This window comes from Orcinus orca, chromosome 6 (assembly GCF_937001465.1).
Source record: "Orcinus orca chromosome 6, mOrcOrc1.1, whole genome shotgun sequence".
NCBI lineage: Eukaryota > Metazoa > Chordata > Mammalia > Artiodactyla > Delphinidae > Orcinus > Orcinus orca.
In genome coordinates, this window is record NC_064564.1 from 65,371,971 (window position 1) to 65,390,349 (window position 18,379).

At 34.3% G+C, this 18,379-nt stretch overlaps 1 protein-coding gene across 7 annotated transcripts in view; it reads right to left on the reverse strand.

The window, feature by feature from the left end:
- Window positions 1-18,379, reverse strand: part of LOC101275108 (tyrosine-protein kinase JAK2) — a 375,537-nt gene that overhangs the window by 15,488 nt on the left and 341,670 nt on the right. For all 7 annotated transcript variants that reach the window (XM_049711311.1, XM_049711312.1, XM_049711310.1 and 4 more), the window contains 13 exons: window positions 17,618-17,729; window positions 15,526-15,712; window positions 14,714-14,841; window positions 13,085-13,219; window positions 11,877-11,964; window positions 10,166-10,293; window positions 8,878-9,016; window positions 7,828-7,979; window positions 7,529-7,679; window positions 6,642-6,778; window positions 4,201-4,390; window positions 2,457-2,581; window positions 2,113-2,285 (listed from right to left, as the gene is read on the reverse strand). In XM_049711311.1, coding sequence (XP_049567268.1) covers window positions 2,113-2,285; window positions 2,457-2,581; window positions 4,201-4,390; window positions 6,642-6,778; window positions 7,529-7,679; window positions 7,828-7,979; window positions 8,878-9,016; window positions 10,166-10,293; window positions 11,877-11,964; window positions 13,085-13,219; window positions 14,714-14,841; window positions 15,526-15,712; window positions 17,618-17,729 — 1,845 coding nt within the window. The remainder of the gene's footprint in view (window positions 1-2,112; window positions 2,286-2,456; window positions 2,582-4,200; window positions 4,391-6,641; window positions 6,779-7,528; window positions 7,680-7,827; window positions 7,980-8,877; window positions 9,017-10,165; window positions 10,294-11,876; window positions 11,965-13,084; window positions 13,220-14,713; window positions 14,842-15,525; window positions 15,713-17,617; window positions 17,730-18,379) is intronic.

Consider the following 18,379-nt stretch of genomic DNA (forward strand, 5'->3'; position numbering starts at 1 on the left):
AAGTAAAGTCTCAAATAAACAACCTGAATTTGCACCTAAAGGAACTAGAAAAAGACCAAAGCCCAAAGGTAGTAGAAGGAAGGAAATAATAAGATGAGGGCAGAAATAGAGACTAAAAAGACAATAGAATAGAACAGATCAATAAAACCAAGAGCTGGTTCTCTGAGAAGATAAACAAATCAAGAAGTCTTTAGCTAGACTAACCAAGAAAAAAAAGGAGAGGGCTCAAATAAATAAAATTAGAAACGAAAGAGGACAAGTCACAACTGATACCACAGAAATACGAAGGATAATAAGAGAATACCACAAACAATTATATGCCAACAAAGTGAACAACCCAGAAAGAACAAATTCCTTGAAACACATAATCTACCAGGGCTGAATCGTGAAGAAACAGAAATAGAAAGCCTGAATAGTCCTGAATAGTAAGGAGACTGAGTCAGTAATCAAAAAACTTCCAACAAACGTCAAGTCCAGGAAACAGACAGCTTCACTGATGAATTCTTCCAAACATTCAAATAAGATTCAATACTTTTCCTTCTCAATTCTTCCAAAAAAACTGAAGAGGAGGGAACACATCTAAACATGTTATGAGGCCAACATTACCCTAATACCAAAACCAGACAAGGACACCGTAAAAAAATAAATTACAGGCCAATACCTGGATGAATATAGATGCAAAAATCCTCAACAAAATATTAGCAAACTGAATTCAACAATACATCAAAAGGATCATATCCCATGATCAAGTGGGATTTATTCCAAGGCTGTAAGGATGGTTCAACATCTGCATGAACAAAATGAAGGATAAATACCATATGATTGTCTCAACAGATGCAGAAAAAGCAACTGATAAGATTCTAACATCCACTTATGATAAAAACTCTCAACAAAGTGGGTATAGAGGGAACCTACCTCAACATAATAAAGGCCATATATGACAAACCCACAGTTAACATCATACTCAACAATGAAAACCTGAAAGCCTTTCCTCTAAGATCAGAAACAAGACAAGGATGCCCACTCTCACCACTTTTATTCAACACAGTATTGGAAATTCTAGTCACAGCAATTAAGCAAGAAAAAGAAAGAAAAGGCATCCAAATTGGAAAGGAGGAAGTAAAACTGTCACTCTTTGCAGATGGCATTATACTATATAGAGAAAACCCTAAAGACTCCACGAAATTAAAAAAAACAAAACTTTTAGAACTAATAAATTCAGTAAAGTCACAGGATACCAAAAACAAAAAAATCAATATACACAAGCCAGTGACATTTCTATACACTAATAGCAAACTAACAGAAAGAGAAATTAAAGCAATCCCATTTACCACTGTATCAAAAAGAATAAAATATCTAGGAATAAATTCAACCAAGGAGGTGAATGACCTGTACAGTGAAAACTGTTTAAGACACTGATAAAAGAAATCAAAGGCGGCACAATTAAATGGGAAGACAGTCCATGCTCATGGATTGGAAGACTTAATATTGTTAAAATGTCCATACTACCCAAAGCAATCTACAGATTTAATGCAATTCTTATCAAAATTCCAACGACATATTTCACAGAACTAGAACAAATTCTAAAATTTGTACGAAACCACAAAAGATCCCTTGAGAAAGGGAACAACCTTGAGAAAGAAGAACAAAGCTGGAGGTAGCATGCTCCCTGATTTCAAGATATGCTACAAAGCCACAGTGATCAAAACAGGTTGGTACTGGCATAAAAACAGACACCCAGATCAACCAAACAGAATTGAGAGCCCATAAATAAACCCATATATATATGGACAATTAAATTACAATAAAGGAGCAAAGAACATACAATGGAGAAAGGACAGTCTCTTCAATAAAGGGTGTTGGGAAAACTGGACAGACATGTGCAAAAGAATGAAATTAGACCGCTATTTTATACCACATACAAAAATTAACTCAAAATAGATTAAAGACTTGAATGTATGACCTAAAACCATAAAATTCCCAGAGGAAAACATAGGAAATAACTTCATTGATTATTACTATAAATATATAAATGACAAACTATTAATAGTAAAAATAAAGTTTGAAGTTTGTGCTCCAAAACTTCATTTTACTGTACTAAAATATACTCACCAGAATATGGGACTTTCACCAGGTTCTTTCACTTTGTAGTATTCTTTGCCTTGTGGCAACACTTTGGTTAAGCCGAAATCTCCTATTTTAACTCTGTTTTCATTCTCCACCAATATATTCCTCGTTGCCAGATCCCTGTGGATATACCTTTTTGTACCAAGATACTCCATACCCTATGAATAAAATAACATTTTTCTTTCAGCTAGCTTTATAAACATAAACAATTTAAATAGTCTTGTATCTTTCTACTCCCTTAATTATCTAAGAAAAACCTTAGAGGATTTCTTAATAATTACTTCAACATATTCTCTTCATCTACAACAAACAGCCAGGATATTAGGTACCTTGCATATCTGAGATGTGTACTGAAGAAGTTTTTTATGATCTATCCGTTCTTTATGTTTTTGGAGATAGTCTCGTAAACTTCCATATGGTAAATATTCCATAATTAATCTTAGATTACGCCGGCCTATTAACACACAAATGAGAACATAACGTTTTACTCTGCTATACTTTACTGATGAACTATTAGAAAACAACCGTATAAAAATGACATAAAGGGCTTCCCTGGTAGCGCAGTGGTTGAGAGTCCGCCTGCCAATGCAGGGGACACGGGTTCGTGCCCCGGTCCGGGAAGATCCCACATGCCGCGGAGTGGCTGTGCCCGTGAGCCATGGCCGCTGAGCCTGTGCGTCCGGAGCCTGTGCTCCGCAACAGGAGAGGCCACAACAGTGAGAGGCCCGCGTACCGCAAAAAAAAAAAAAAAAGACTTAAAAGATATATAAAATCTGAGTCTAAGAGACTTCCCTTGTGGTGCACTGGATAAGATTCCACACTCCCAATGCAGGGGGCCCGGGTTTGATCCCTGGTCAGGGAACTAGATCCCATATGCATGCTGCAACTAAGAGTTAGCATGCCACAACTAAGGAGCCTGTGTGCCACAACTAAGGAGCCCTGGAGCTGCAACTAACACCCAGTGCAACCTAAAAAAAAAATAATAATAAAGCATGACTGGAGGTTTTTTTTTTTTTGGCTGCATTGGGTCTTCATTGCTGCATAGGGGCTTTCTCTAGTTGGAGTGAGCAGGGGCTACTCTTCGTTGCAGTGCATGGGCTTCTCACTGTGGTGGCTTCTCTTGTTGCGGAGCACGGGCTTTAGGTGTGCAGGCTTCAGTAGTTGTGGTGTGTGGGCTCAGTAGTTGTGGCTCACGGACTCTAAAGCACAGGCTCAGTAGTTGTGGTAAACGGGTTTAGGTGCTCCGCAGCATGTGGGATCATCCTGGACCAGGTATCGAACCCACGTCCCCTGCACTGGCAGGTGGATTCTCAACCACTGTGCCATCAGGGAAGTCCTGGAGTCATTAATAAAAAAAAAAATCTGAGTCTAAGATGACAAAACCTGATTATAAAATTAAAGGTGATGTAGTAGTTAAGAACAATGACTTTTTTTTTTTTTTTTTTGCAGTACGTGGGCCTCTCGCTGTTGTGGCCTCTCCCGTTGCGGAGCACATGCTCCGGACGTGCAGGCTCAGCGGCCATGGCTCACAGGCCCAGCCGCTCCGCGGCATGTGGGATCTTCCCGGACCGGGGCACGAACCCGTGTCCCTTGCATCGGCAGGCGGACTCTCAACCACTGCGCCACCAGGGAAGCCCAAGAACAATGACTTTTTGAATCAAAAAGATTTGAATAGAAGTTTTAAAAATAGTTATGTTTTAATCTTCTGTAACCCATTATGCAAACCAAAATAAGCTGATGAGAAAACTTCCTTTCTCTTCATCTATACTGAATAAAAAGCATCTAATTTAAAAAAATAATATTTTCACAGAAAATTTCTTTCTTTAAAAATGACATTCCCTTGGTAAGTTTAAGCAAGAATGGTAACCACCATCCTCAGTGAAGAGAATGATCAATCAAGTAGTCAAGGACTTCCTAACACCAAGTACAATCTCCAGTCATACAGAATGCTTCTTTCGCTGGGTACTGGAATATTTTAAGTCCAGATCTGGAGGCATTATAAGTTTCTACAATATTACCCAGGATGTCAAAGACATACCCTGAGTTCAAAAAAGGTATCAATGGGCAACATACCAGCACTGTAGCACACTCCCTTGTACTTTACAATGTTGTCATGTTGCAAGGATTTAAGGATTTCAATTTCCCTTTCAAAGTCTCTGAGGTGCTCTTCAGTACTGTGCTGGAGCTTCTTCACAGCCACCACCTCTCCAGTGTTGTCTTGTAGAGGGTCATACCGGCACATCTCCACACTGCCAAAATTACCCTAAATAATACATCACATTAAGATAGAAATCGCAAGTTTTCTAGAAAAAGTACTAATAAATTCTGATTATACAGGCAATTTTCAGCAGCTAGAAGATGTATCTCGAAACTCACATTAAACAACTTTCAGAACAAGAAAAGGAGATAATATTTCAATAGGTGAGTAGTAAACTTAAATATTTAATTTCTTCAAAAGGAATTACAGGCTGAAATATAAAAACTTCAAAAAAGCATTTAAACAAATCATTAACATTAATTTTTAAGATAAGCCAAGGGACATGCCAGGGAATTCCTAAATTTCTATCACTAACTTCCAGGAAGAACTTTTCTTCTTCACAATATAGCCTTTGATGTCACTGTCAGTGAGCTATATGGAATAAGGGTATGTTACAGACTGAATGTCCATGCCCATCCCCCCAAATTCATATGATAAAGTCCTAACCCTGAATGTGAGTGTATTTGGAGATAAGGCCTGTGAAGAGGTGATAAAGATTAAATAAGGTCATAAGGGTGAGTCCTTCATCCAGTAGGGCTGGTGCCTTTATAAGAAGAGGAAGAGACACCAGTTCTCTCTGCCATATAAGGACACAGTGAGAAGGTGGTCATGTGCAAGCCAAGAAAAGAGCCCTCATCAGAAACTGAACCCTACCGGAACCTTGATCTTAGACTTTTCAGCCTCTAGAATTACGAGAAATAAATGTCTGCTGTTTAAGCCAAGGTCAGCCTGTGTGGTTGGCAGCTTCTGTGATTATCTCCCAATGTTCTCTACATTCTGACATTCAAGCTCTTTTAAAATCCCCTCCCCTTGAGTGTAGGCTGGATTTATTAACTCATTTTTAATGAACAGAATATGGCAGGAGTGATAAGATGCCACTCCTGAGATTAGGATATGAAAACACAATGGCTTCGATCTTGGGTATTTGCTCTCAGCTCCCGTGTTGTGAGGCAGTCTGTGGAGAGGCCCGTGTAAGTGAGCTTGGAAGCAGATATTCTGAGGCCTTGTCAATAGCCATGTGGTAAGCTTGGAAGTAAGCCTTCCCCTAGTCAAGCCTTCAGAGAAGACTGCAAGACCTGGCTGACACCTTGATTACAGTCTAGTGAGAGACCTTGAGCTATAACCACCCAGCTAAGTTACTCCCAGATTCCTGACTCGCCTAACCTGTGTGATAATAAATGCTTTTTTGTTTTCAGCTGTTACGTTTTAGGGTGATCTGTCGCACAGCAATAGATAACTAATACACCCAAATACATACTTTTTTTTTTGTCATTGCTACATACTTTGAAACATTCCTGAGACTATTTTACAAACCAGGAATGACAGCAAGGTATTAATATAACTAAGCCAATACATAATATAACACCCAATGTTTAGCTCTGGTAAAGCTGGATCAGAACATTTAGTTTAGATTCAATACCTAAGTGAGGCCTTCATAATACATCCAAGCCAAAATCCAGTTCATAAAGCTACATGGTACAGAGCCCTATACTAGCAAGCTTAGAGGAAGAAAGAGGGCTTTACCACTATGATTGGACCTGCTAAGAACTAAGATTTTCTTGGTCTTACTTAAAATATGTCAGGCTATGCATGACTGTGTGACCTTTCAGCAGGGAGAGACTGTCTGCTAGTAAACATGGTCCAGTCAACATCTAGACTCTGAACAAGCAGATTAATTATTTCTCTCTGAGATGACTGAAAAAGGACATCGGTGGAGAGGCTTAATTAATCGTTCCTTTCTGTATCTCATAACCAAAGCGCCCTCTACCAAGAGTCTCATGGTCAAATTAATTGGGGAAAATACTGCCTAATTTATCCATCTCTTGAAAATGTTCAATGCACAGTACATGTTAAAGGTTCTGAGAAGTTCTTCAGTAAAGACAGCTGTTTATTTAACACAGCATTTCTTCAACATCTGACAACTAAACCTTTTTTCTACAAACACTTTGTTTTAACTTTTTATTTTATATTGGAGTATAGTTGATTAACAATGTTTGTTAGTTTCAGGTGTAGAGTAAAGTGATTCAGTTATACATATACATGTATCTGTTCTTTTTCAAATTATTTTCCCATTTAGCTTGTTACATAATATTGAGCAGAGTTCCCTGTGGTATAGAGTAGATCCTTGTTGGTTATACAAACAGTCTTTAAAATTTTGTGGAAAGTGAACTTTAGAGAATCTCTTAAGCCTTTTTTTCCCTAAATAAAATGTTTTACGATTATATTTCAACTATTTAAAAATCTTCTGACATCTTACCTTGCCAAGTTGCTGTAGAAATTTCAAGTGTCTCTCTTCAAATTGTGTAGGGTCTCGGTCTTCAAAAGCACCAGAAAACCCTAGGGCACCTATTCTCATATTAGGTAACATGTCATTTTCTGTTAATAGTTCGTAATCTGGAGAAATAAAGAATATTTCTACCATAACCTGGCAAATCCATTCTCTAGGTTAAAATAATACATATTCAAGCTGACCAAAATAATCAGAATGAGTTAGAAATACTAAATACAAATCAATACAGGGCAACTCTAATAGTTTTGATTATGTTAATGGAAGCCTTGAATTATAACCATAATCTAACATGTTTTCAGTAAAGATTTTTGCAAAGGATAAATGAATACTTTCCAAAATAGGTAGTTTTAATAGTTATAAAGTAAGATTATATGCCGATTTTTGTGGTGAGAAGAGTAAATAATATTGGAACAGGAAATACTTATAGGTCAGACACATGTATATTTAGCTATGTATTTTAAAGGAGGAGAGGACAAACAAAAACAAATCTACCTCATGTTTACAAAATTAATCAATTACAGAATATATGAGAACTAGTTAAAAAACAAAGAATTGTTTTTAAAAAGTCAAATAAGTCAAATAAACTTCTATAGTTTACTACTCATTAACTGGCAAACTAAAATGAGGTTATTAAAAGGGAAAAAGCCTTTTTTAAAAATGGAAATACTTCACAATCAGTGAGACCAGAAAATGTATAAAGTAGGAAAGGTCAAATGAACGTAAGAAATTAAGAGGGTCAAAAAGATATCAGGGAACTTTCCAGAGGGGATTACAAAATTAGTAAGGATTTATTAAATATAACAAAGATAGAAAGATAGCTGGAGACTCATTAAGATTGCTCCATCAATACGTACCTGGAGTAAACAAACTATTAAGATCTCGTATGATGGCTCTGAAAGAAGGTCTAAAATCTGGTTCGTAATCCATACAATTATTAATAAGATTTGCTAATTCTGTCCACTTTGGTGCAGGAAGCTGGTGCCTATTTTCATAAAACTGTAGTTTCTATAATTAAAGAACCACATGTTGATAATAAATTATAAATGCCGTATCAACCTTTTTTATATAAAATGGGCTAAAGAATATCAAATCATGTGCAAAAAATATCAGGGATCACAAGGTAATTCCAACTTCACCGTTTACATGAACTTACTCTTTGAGAATCCAAAGCACTCAGGGGCTTATCTCCTCCACTGCAGATTTCCCACAAAGTGGTACCAAAACTCCATTTGTCTGTTGCCAAATTTAGATTTTTAGGATTTTCAATGCATTCAGGTGGTACCCATGGTATTCTCTCCTGCAGAACTTTCAAATGATAGGAACAAAGTATGGTTAAAGAGTTCCCACAATTAAAAAACTCTTATATATGTTAATAATTTTTGCTGTATAATTAAGAGAGTACAGAGTCCTTTCTCCTTCACCATATGAATATATATTCTCTTTCTTCACATCCCATTCCAAAGGGTAAAGTCCCCCTGAGTATCAGATCTAACTAAGATCCTATAACATTTTCTGCCCTACAGTCTCTGTCTTCACTTCATATAAAGGCACCAAGTTTAAGTACTACTGGCTGAAATAGGAAACCATGCATCAGTGTACAAAAGTTGATAACTTTGGATTCTAAGTTTAGACATTCAATTAGAGAAATTAGCTAATGTAATGAAATACAATTACAACACTATTTGGATCAAAAAAATGCCTCTCAATTATCTGACTGAATTTTTTACTTTAATTAATTGTGTTAAGGAGAAGGTTATCAACACAAAAGTTCTAAGAAGTCATAAATTAGCTGAATAATTAAACTAAATAAAAAATTCAAACTTGATAATATATCTTCTCAAATTTTTATTTAACGACTAAAGAGAAGAAAAATTTAGAAGAATTTACTTGTGGCTCAAAGAATGATACTTAAAAATTTCACAATAAAACTGGATAAAATCCAATATTCCATATATAATTAGGGATTAACACTGTTTTAAAAAAATCATCTTACAGTACATAGAAACATGCTTATAAGAAAGGAGAAACAGAGACTAGGATGTAACTATAACTTAATTTAGATTGCTAAAAATGGTAACTAAATTTTATTATTAATCAAGAACATGTCAATAAAATAGAATTTGAGAAAAATTAACAGTCTGATCTTTATGCCTCTTTCTAAGCGAAGCTTAATAAAGTTAAATTCGATCCTTGTAGAACTTACTGTCCTTTGGCAAAACTGTAATACTAATGCCAGGATCACTAAGTTTGATGAAAGGAGGATTTCCTGTCTTCCTGTCTTCTTCTCTGATAAGAAGAATATTTTTGGTGCACACATTCCCATGAATAAGGGTTTTTTCTTCCTATTAAAGTTAAATGCATATACATTCAAATATTAATCCACAAATAATTTGAGCACTTAATATGTTCAAGACCCCAAAATGGATTTAAAAAGTAAAAATAAGAAAACAGTATTAATAAACATTAATTGGAGGCGCACTTTGAGAAAATAAAACGAAATTTTATAGCATCACCGTGCTTTGTGTTTTACATTTTAAGTGAAACAATGCTCTATACCCACGAAGAAACAAATACTTAAAAAAAAATAATTTATTTATTTAGTATTTATTTTTGGCTGCATTGGGTCTTCGTTGCTGCGCGCAGGCTTTTCTCTAGTTGCAGCGAGCGGGGGCTACTCTCCATTGCAGTAAGTGGGCTTCTCATTGCGGTGGCTTCTCTTGTTGCAGAGCACAGGCTCTAGGCGCACAGGTTTCAGTAGTTGTGGCACATGGGCTCAGTAGTTGTGGCTCACGGGCTCTAGAGCGCAGGCTCAGTAGTTGTGTGGCATGGGCTTAGCTGCTCCGCGGGGCATGTGGGATCTTCCTGGACCAGGGATCGAACCCATGTTCCCTGCATTGGCAGGCGGGTTCTCAACCACTGCGCCACCAGGGAAGTCCCACGAATACTTTTTAAAACTACTTAATGCCAGTTCACTTTATTAAGCTGAGATTTTAAATAGTATATATTTGTAGGTGGTAGTTAACAGCAAGAAATACTGTTTCTGTTCAGTAGGTGCATTCTTAAGGATCTGATCACTAGCTGGCCCTCTGGTATTCTGCTTCTCTGGCAAAACTGCTTTCTCAATGGACATAATGTCCAATTACCCACAAATACCATAACAAGGTATTTTCTGCAGGGATTTTTTGCTATTCATAGTTAGCACAACATTTTTTTGATAATTTTTCGTTAAATTCTCTGAAGCCAAGATACACAAACTACAGACTGTCTATCAGCAGTTCTAAGAGATTGATGGGATGACAAAACTATTTCTTTCAAAATTGATTTCACATAAATATACGCCTAAAATAATCCCTTTCATCAACTAACACAGATTATTTTAAATGACTCGGCATCCATTTACAGATTTATTTCTTGGTCCCACGTCAAGATCCTTTCACATTGCTTCATAATCTAAAACAGTAAGTTGACAAAAGAATATAATAATTACTTACTAGAAAATGCATGGCCCATGCCAGCTGTTTAGCCACTTCAAGTTTCCATAATATATTTATAGAATTTTTATTCTTTTTCAGATATATATCTAGTGATCCAAATTTTACAAACTCCTGAACCAGAATATCTGCATTAAAATATAATGATAATAATAAGGCTCACGTACAGTACAGTAAAATATATATAATTTTAAACTTTTATAATTATATTTATAGTTATATGTGATGATATAGGTAAAGAGATTAAACTACGTAAAATTCACTAATTTAAAGAAAGGTTAACAGCTATATAAAATGTATATTGGGGTTTTAGTTTATTCACAACAGAAAGAGGTAAAGTCTAAACAATTACATATAAACACAATATTATATATAATTGTACATTATGTATAATAATATGTAGATGTATGTAGATTGAATCCCAAATTGTGATTCTGCTTCATCTAATATTAAAATTAGTTTTCATATGATATACAACAACTTTTGGTGACAAGACTACCTTAGGACCTTGCTGGGTAACTAAAACAAATGTTATGAAAGTTTTTATGCCTATAGTTAATTTGGAGAACAGTCAACATGTCAATAATAAAGAACTGACTGCAGGGAAATTTACATCAGGGCAAGTGTCAAAAAAAAGATCTAAGAGTTACAATGAGCAAGAGCTTAGTAAAACTTTTTTATGTGGCATGTAAGACCTACTATATTTCACAGATACCACTGACTGTCATATGTCCCATTATTATGTGTCATAAAATTTTAAAAATTGCCAATTAAATTATGAAATGCCATCAATTATATCACACTTCCTAATTTCAGATATTTTTAATGTGAAAAAAAGGTATCACAGAATCAATGAAATAAGTATAAAAGCAAATGTAAGATCTGGGATTATTTGCTCTAAAACATTGTTTTCAAACTTTGTAAAGAAGTATATTCTTTTTTTCCCCTAGATGAAAATTTATGGGAAACATCAATAAATAAAAAAGAGAAATACAGAACCACTTTAGTTGGCGGTGAGAGGCAGAACTCTCCACTCTGCATTTAGATTTACTCCCATTTCATCAGTCCCCTGAGATACCTCTACAGAACAGATTTGAAAACCACTGCCTCTGAAAAGACTATCAACTTTCAAAAACATGAAAAAATGTTATATAAGTATGGATGCATATTTAATCACATTACTAATGGAAAATGGGAAATTAATTACATAAGTAATTTCTGAATGTAAACTTTTGAGGGTTTTTATGAACAGTTTAAATTTAGCCATAAATTATATCTATATCAACATCCAATCATTTCAGTCAGTTCCATTACAATTCAATCTAACATTTATATGCTTTGTCTTAATAATTTCAAAGAGATCTGTACTGAAATGGCCAGTTATTACAATGTTATGTTGAACCAGCCATAATCTGTATTGCTATGGTTAACAGAAAAGGTTGCTTTTGTTTACTATAATACTGTACTGTTCTGGCATTTTAACATAAGCCATATTAAACTGTTTACTGCATTTTAATTTCATTCATTGGTTTCCTTTATAAGAAGATATAACTGAACAGTTCCACAGTGTTTTTGGTTTCAACAATATTTAATTCCTGTTATAGTTTATATTGATATCTATTAACCTGAAATTGAATTTTCTATATAAATAAAAATGGATGTTCTGAGAAAGGCATAACATTAACATAAGGAAGCCAGTCGTTTTACTTACTCTCCTCTCCACAGACACATACTCCATAATTTAAAACCAGATGTTTGTGAGAAAGCTGGCTCATCATGCTTGCTGCTTCAAAGAAAGACTAAGGAAAAGAAAAATATACAAAAGATGCAAAAGAATTATTTTTTGTGTCTAAAAGCATTCATAGTTCAGAAAGATTCTCTCTGCCATAAGAGAAATGCACTTTCTCCTATTAGCAGGACTATAGATAAGGTTACAATGTGCTTTGGTCCCTTCAGATGGAGTTACAACTGCCATCAACCTTGATGTTAGAATTCATTCTCAGGAAAACCTTGAGTAAGCTTGGTTCAAGCGGACAGCAATGTGAAAGAACAATAGTGGTTGGTACAGAGCAACATGAATGATGCAAGATTAACAGGCTTAGACCCATAGCACCTAGAATAGAGAACAGAGGTACGAACAGAGACAGACACCAAAGACAGTGATGTGGGACTGCAGTAAATGGATGGGAGCTTCAAGTAACACTTCCTAAAAAATTAAGAATGATCGCTGTGCAGATAAAATAGTGTAACAACTATGTCAGGAAACTGGCATGGTATTAACATCACTCCAACTCAACTAAACTTTGCCTTGAACTTCTGGGTATGGCTGTTGAAGATCACAATCACCAACACTGTGGTGTTCTGGATTAGAACAACTCTTCGGCTTCTATGTTTCACATTATCTTCTACTAACATCCTTTAAGACATTTTAAGTATCATAAATGTTTGTTACATCATGTTTGGTGATATCTTACTATACTAAGGACTTTGGCAACTGGCAGCTGGGTTTCTGTTGGCTAGCATCTTTGGATGATGCCCAGAGGTAACAACATTTCACCTAGAGTGCTCCTCACGTACACTGCCTTTCAAACTTTTTTTTAAGTAGGCGAAATTATAGAGGAAACCTGTGGAACCCATGAAGCTCTGGGGAGCCAAATTTAAAAGCCACTGCTTTAGTATATACAAAGATGTAATAATACACATAACACAATGCTTAATATTTAGTTTGGAAATTAGTTATTATGAAAAAATTCCATATTTTTTTAGACCCACCAGAATACATCCTCAGAAAGGTTCTTGACATATATACTTATAAAAATTACAATTTTGAAAAGCTGCATACATGAATGTGTTGTGTACATATGAGAGCATATCTTTAAATATCATAAACTACATGAACTACAAAAGGAATATACAAACCTCTGAATAGTTTCTATGTGCTTTATCCAGAACTTTTAAAAGAACTTCTGTTTCATGCAGTTGACCATAGTCTCCTACTTCTCTTCTTACACCTTTAAAAATTTTGGTAAAAGTTCCTTGGCCAAGGCTTTCATGCTTTAACAGAAAAAATGGAAAGAAAGAATGAATAAAGATGGAGAAAGAAGTGGGAATAAGGAAATATGTTCAATGACAAACAGTCTTAAAAAATCCACTAGTACTTCTTGCATATCTTTACAGAATAATTGTTGAAAGACTGCACTCTGAAGCAGGGCTGCCTGCAATCTATTATTATTAGTTTTGTAACGTTAGTCAGGTTACCTGGCAACTCTCTGCTTCTTGTTACTCACATAAGGATTCATATCTTTATAATTCTGGATAATTCTATCTATTGTCTCCTTAAGGAACTCAGACATTAGTTGGTTTTGCTCATTCTACTCTCCATGTCCCTTAAGTTCTGTTTCATAACTTCCATTTCTTTCTCCCTCTCTGCTGCCTTTGAATAATTTTCAGATCTAACTTTCAATTCACTAGTTTTCTCTTCAACTATGAGTAACTGCTTTTTAATTTGTTCATTTTTTTAATGTCAATGAGTGTATTTTTCATTTCTATACTTCCCCCCCCACCAAATCTTTTTGGGCTGTTTTGATGTCTTGGTTTTTCCCATGTTTTCAACTCCTTTTTTATTTTTAAACATATATATATATATATATATATATACACACACACACACACACACATATATATATATGTATTTTATAATCTCTATCTGAAAAGTCTGTTATATGAAGCTCTTGAAGTATAATTTGATATTTGTCGGTCTTCTGACTCTTGCTTAATCCGGAATTATTTCTCTGTATGTTTTAAAATTTTCAATTAAAAGCTCATGTTTGGAGTCATTTTAACTGGGAATCTTCGGTGGCCTAGGTTAAGAGTATATTCTTCCAAAAAGATTTTATATTTGCTCTGCCAACCACCACAGGGTGTTACTCGGGGAATACCACTTGTTAATTTAATTTATTGGCTTAGGGTTTCTCAAACCATGCAGGTGATATAAAGAAACCCAAACTCAAAAGTTTATAATTACAAATTCTCAGGACAGACTTTTTCATAACTAAGAGCTCAACTAAAACATACAACACTCTTCTCTTTTTGCTAGCAGGTGAATTTTTCACAATCCAAATATTTTTCACTGAGGATGTATTTACGTGAGGGTCCTGGTAATCCTGATCCCCCAAAATGTTCTGTGGCCAAACATCAGCTCTTATGTACTACTTTGTTTTCAGTACCTTCTTTGAACTTCCCTTACTTTCTTGAGAACTTGAGAATTAAGATACTTTTTTAGAGGAAGACTTTTAATTTTTAATTTATTAAAAATTTTTTTAATTCCTGAAAAGAGAATACAATTCCATTCTTAAAATAATTAACTTAAGTTCGGTATCACATTTTCACAAGAAATAAAAATATGTGAACTGCTATAAAATTTTTATAACATAGGTTATAATAAAAGAGTTCCAAATGTCATATGAATGTAATGTGGGTTAGAAAATGAAGAAAACAGTTGTTGTTTTAAAAAGACAAAAAGACAATAATCAGCATCTAATGACTTACAAATATCAGATCTTCATTTCTGATTTTGTGGAACACCATTTGGTTCACATTATTATGCCTCTGTAATGTTGGTGAGGTTGGTACATCAGAAATACCATTGGTTCTGAAGACTAGAAGGTTTGATTTATCTGTTTAAAAAAAAGGACAGAATGAATGAAAAAAATATATATATATAAAATCAAAACACACTGAGGATATAAATTGCTCCAAAGGGATAAAATAAAATGTGTTCTATATACAAGAAATGCTTAACAGCCTCTTATTGTTCATTTTTTTTCATAGAAAATTATTTTAGGAGTTTATTCATTGAACTTTGATGTACTCTAACCAGTTATTTTATATATTCAAAATTATAATCCCTTCCTTAACTAGTATAATTTTTCAGGAACTTTAATAATAATTTTAATATGCCTGTTACTTTAAAGGATTTCCAACCTTACTATTTTTATTTTAAAAGATAATTTAAAAGAAATTAAAATTCTAAAAGAATCTGAAAGTTTTTACTTAGAATAACATATGAGAATTTGGTACTGAGGTCTTTCAGTTCAATAAATAAGTGACTTATTGATACCATGAAATTATTTTTTTTAAGTACATTTTAGAATTACAAAACTTTAAGTCACTTCTAGAAAACACAAACCAAACTGAACAATTCTATTAGAGGATGCCTGTACAACATATCAGGAAAAAATTAATTTGTTTTTGGAGCTTCCTCTTTCCTATTTCTTTTGAAATCAACATGCTGAAAATAGCTCCCACCATATACACCATCCATGGCCAATATTTTAAAAATAACTAGAAATCTATTTTACCTTTTGGCTTTGGGGGACAGCATTTAGTAAACTGGAAAATTATACTGTCTGAGCGAACAGTTTCCATCTGATAGCAATTCAAAAGATCTTTAAGATTACTGAAGTTCTTCTTAGTACCAGTGAGGTTGTATTCTCCATTCTCATTTTTTGTAATCAAACAGTGCTTATATTCAATGACGTTTTCTCTCTATGTAAGTTTAATTATAAAGAGAGGGAAGGAAAAATCGCAACGGTCATAATAGTGATTACTGTGACAAAAATGATATCACAAAACAACCAAAAGAACATTTAGACATTTGAACCATGAATACCAGCATAAGGTGAGAGAGGTGTTTGGTTCCTCAAAAAGGCATCTAATTACAACTGCCTAGCCTACAGAAATGGCTTAAAACTTATTTTATTGAAAGGCAAGGAAGAAAGCAATAATAATAAACAATAATAATACCATCCTTAACAGCATTCCACCATTTACAGAATAAAGTCTAAAACTATTTTAGCATATAAGGCCTTCCATAAGCTGGCTACTGCCTCCATCCCCAACCTCAACTCCTGCCACTCTCAACATACAATCCATGCTCTAGCTACATTAGGTGACCTAAAATTTTTCAAGCAAATGCCATGACGTTTCATGCCTTGCTAACTGTACGTGCTGTCTCTCTACAGAATGTACATCCTTTCCTTTTGAGCAATGTACTTTTTATTCAATCCTTAAAACTCAGTTCAATTTCCACTTTTTCTGTGAAGTCCTCCCTAGCTCTGACCCCATTCCATAAGCAAAGGTGACTACCTATTGTGCCTCTACTGTATTTGTTAATGATGTCTAATATGGCAATTTTAATATTTTTCAGTTTTTCAATGTTTGTCTTATGTGCTCTATTATGAACTTGCTCAACCATCTATTTTTTGAACTGCTTCTTATAAACATATTCAACTGACTTAGAACCATTTTTATAAAATTGACTCATTATCTCCAGTCAGTCTCAAGTGCTTCCTACTCCAAAGGACCTTTCTTAATAATTGTAATCCCTTCTCTTATTGTCAATATTTGCTTACACTGGATATACTGGGTAATAAACAATACTCGATTTAGTATTTTCTGGTATACTTTATTTTTGTTTTTCCAAAAGATAAATTTCTCGAAGCAGAGTTATAGCATAGACTCCCTGATATTTAGCCCTCATATTATGCTGGGCAAATACAGTAAATATAAAAAATATATGCATTTTGATATGATAATTGAATATAATAGACTGTCATATATGACAGTAAAGATACTGTGAAATTAGGATAGATTATCAGTATTTTACAATGTTAAAGTCATGGAGCAACCTACTTTATGTATTGTATTTATGGACAATTACTCCACTTTACATATGCTAAATATAAGATGACTGCTTTTTATAAAAATTAAAAACACAATCCTTACATTCTCTAATTTTAAAAAGATAAATTTTGTAAGCAGCTACAAAGTTTCTCAAGATTTATACCATGAAACTGCCTTATAAGTGATAGTATCTTTTTAGATAATTTTGGATAGTAAACAATCGTAGCTGAGATCCAAAATGATCTGTATTAACAGTGAGATTTCCTTGCAGTTTTACATTTAAAACATACATTGTAGATCATTATTCTTAATATTGGAAAACCACTAGTTAAAAGTGCAATAATGTCTCTTTCTTTGTTATTACCCTATTTCACTCTAATCCTATAACCATTATCTGTAAAAGGAAAGTTTACTTCTGATTTATTTAGTTCTACATGTTTTGGTAAAGATATGCATTTTTGTGAAAAAAACTTCAAGAGACTTGATGAAAGTTAACACACTGGTAACACCCAAACATCAAAAAAACAAATTCCAGAAGATAGTAAGATATTACAAATAATTTTTAACATAAGTCCTAGAAATTATATCTTGTTTATGAAGAATAGCTGAGGTAAATTAAGTTTACTTAATTGCTAGTTATCATATCCAAAGCCATCATATCCAAAGCCATCATTCTGAGTATTAAAAAGGAAATATGGTAGATATTACAAAAGGGAAATTATATGCACTAAATAAAGATGTTACCATTAATTAGTGTGACATACTAACCTCAACAGCAAAAGTCAGAAAATATTTATTAAAGTCCTTAGGACTGCATCGAAGTACATAGAGTCCAGTCTGATTACCAGTTTTCTTCAGTTTACTGATGGCAAAATCCATTCTAAAGGTAAAGAAGTAATTTGCATGATAATGTAGCAAGAACCATGACATTATGACCAAAATGTCATCTAAAAGTCGAAAGTCAAATCTAAAACTCTCAGAATTTTTAGAAGTCTCCTCTACTTTATATTTTTATCAATAATCTTACAAGGAAAAATATTAAAGTACCAAGCTATTTTGCAATAAATTCAAACCAATTCAAGGGGCAATTATATTGCTTTAAAAACAAAAGGTATTATAAGACATACAAAATCACAAAGAACAATTCATTCATATGAATTTTCTGCCTTCTGATTTCAAATTTAGTATTTTAAAAACCATAATCTCGGGCTTCCCTGGTGTTGCAGTGGTTGAGAGTCCGCCTGCCGATGCAGGGGACACGGGTTCGTGCCCCAGTCCGGGAAGATCCCACGTGCCACGGAGCGGCTGGGACCGTGAGCCATGGCCGCTGAGCCTGCGCGTCCGGAGCCTGTGCTCCACAGCGGGAGAGGCCACAACAGTGAGAGGCCCGCGTACCACAAAAAAAAAACCATAAACTATACAAACAATATGTCATAAAACACTCATGTCTCTTCTACCACAGCAATTGCTAATATAAAAATTTGTGCATCTTTAATATAATACCAAAGTCTAATAGAAGACCCATGACAA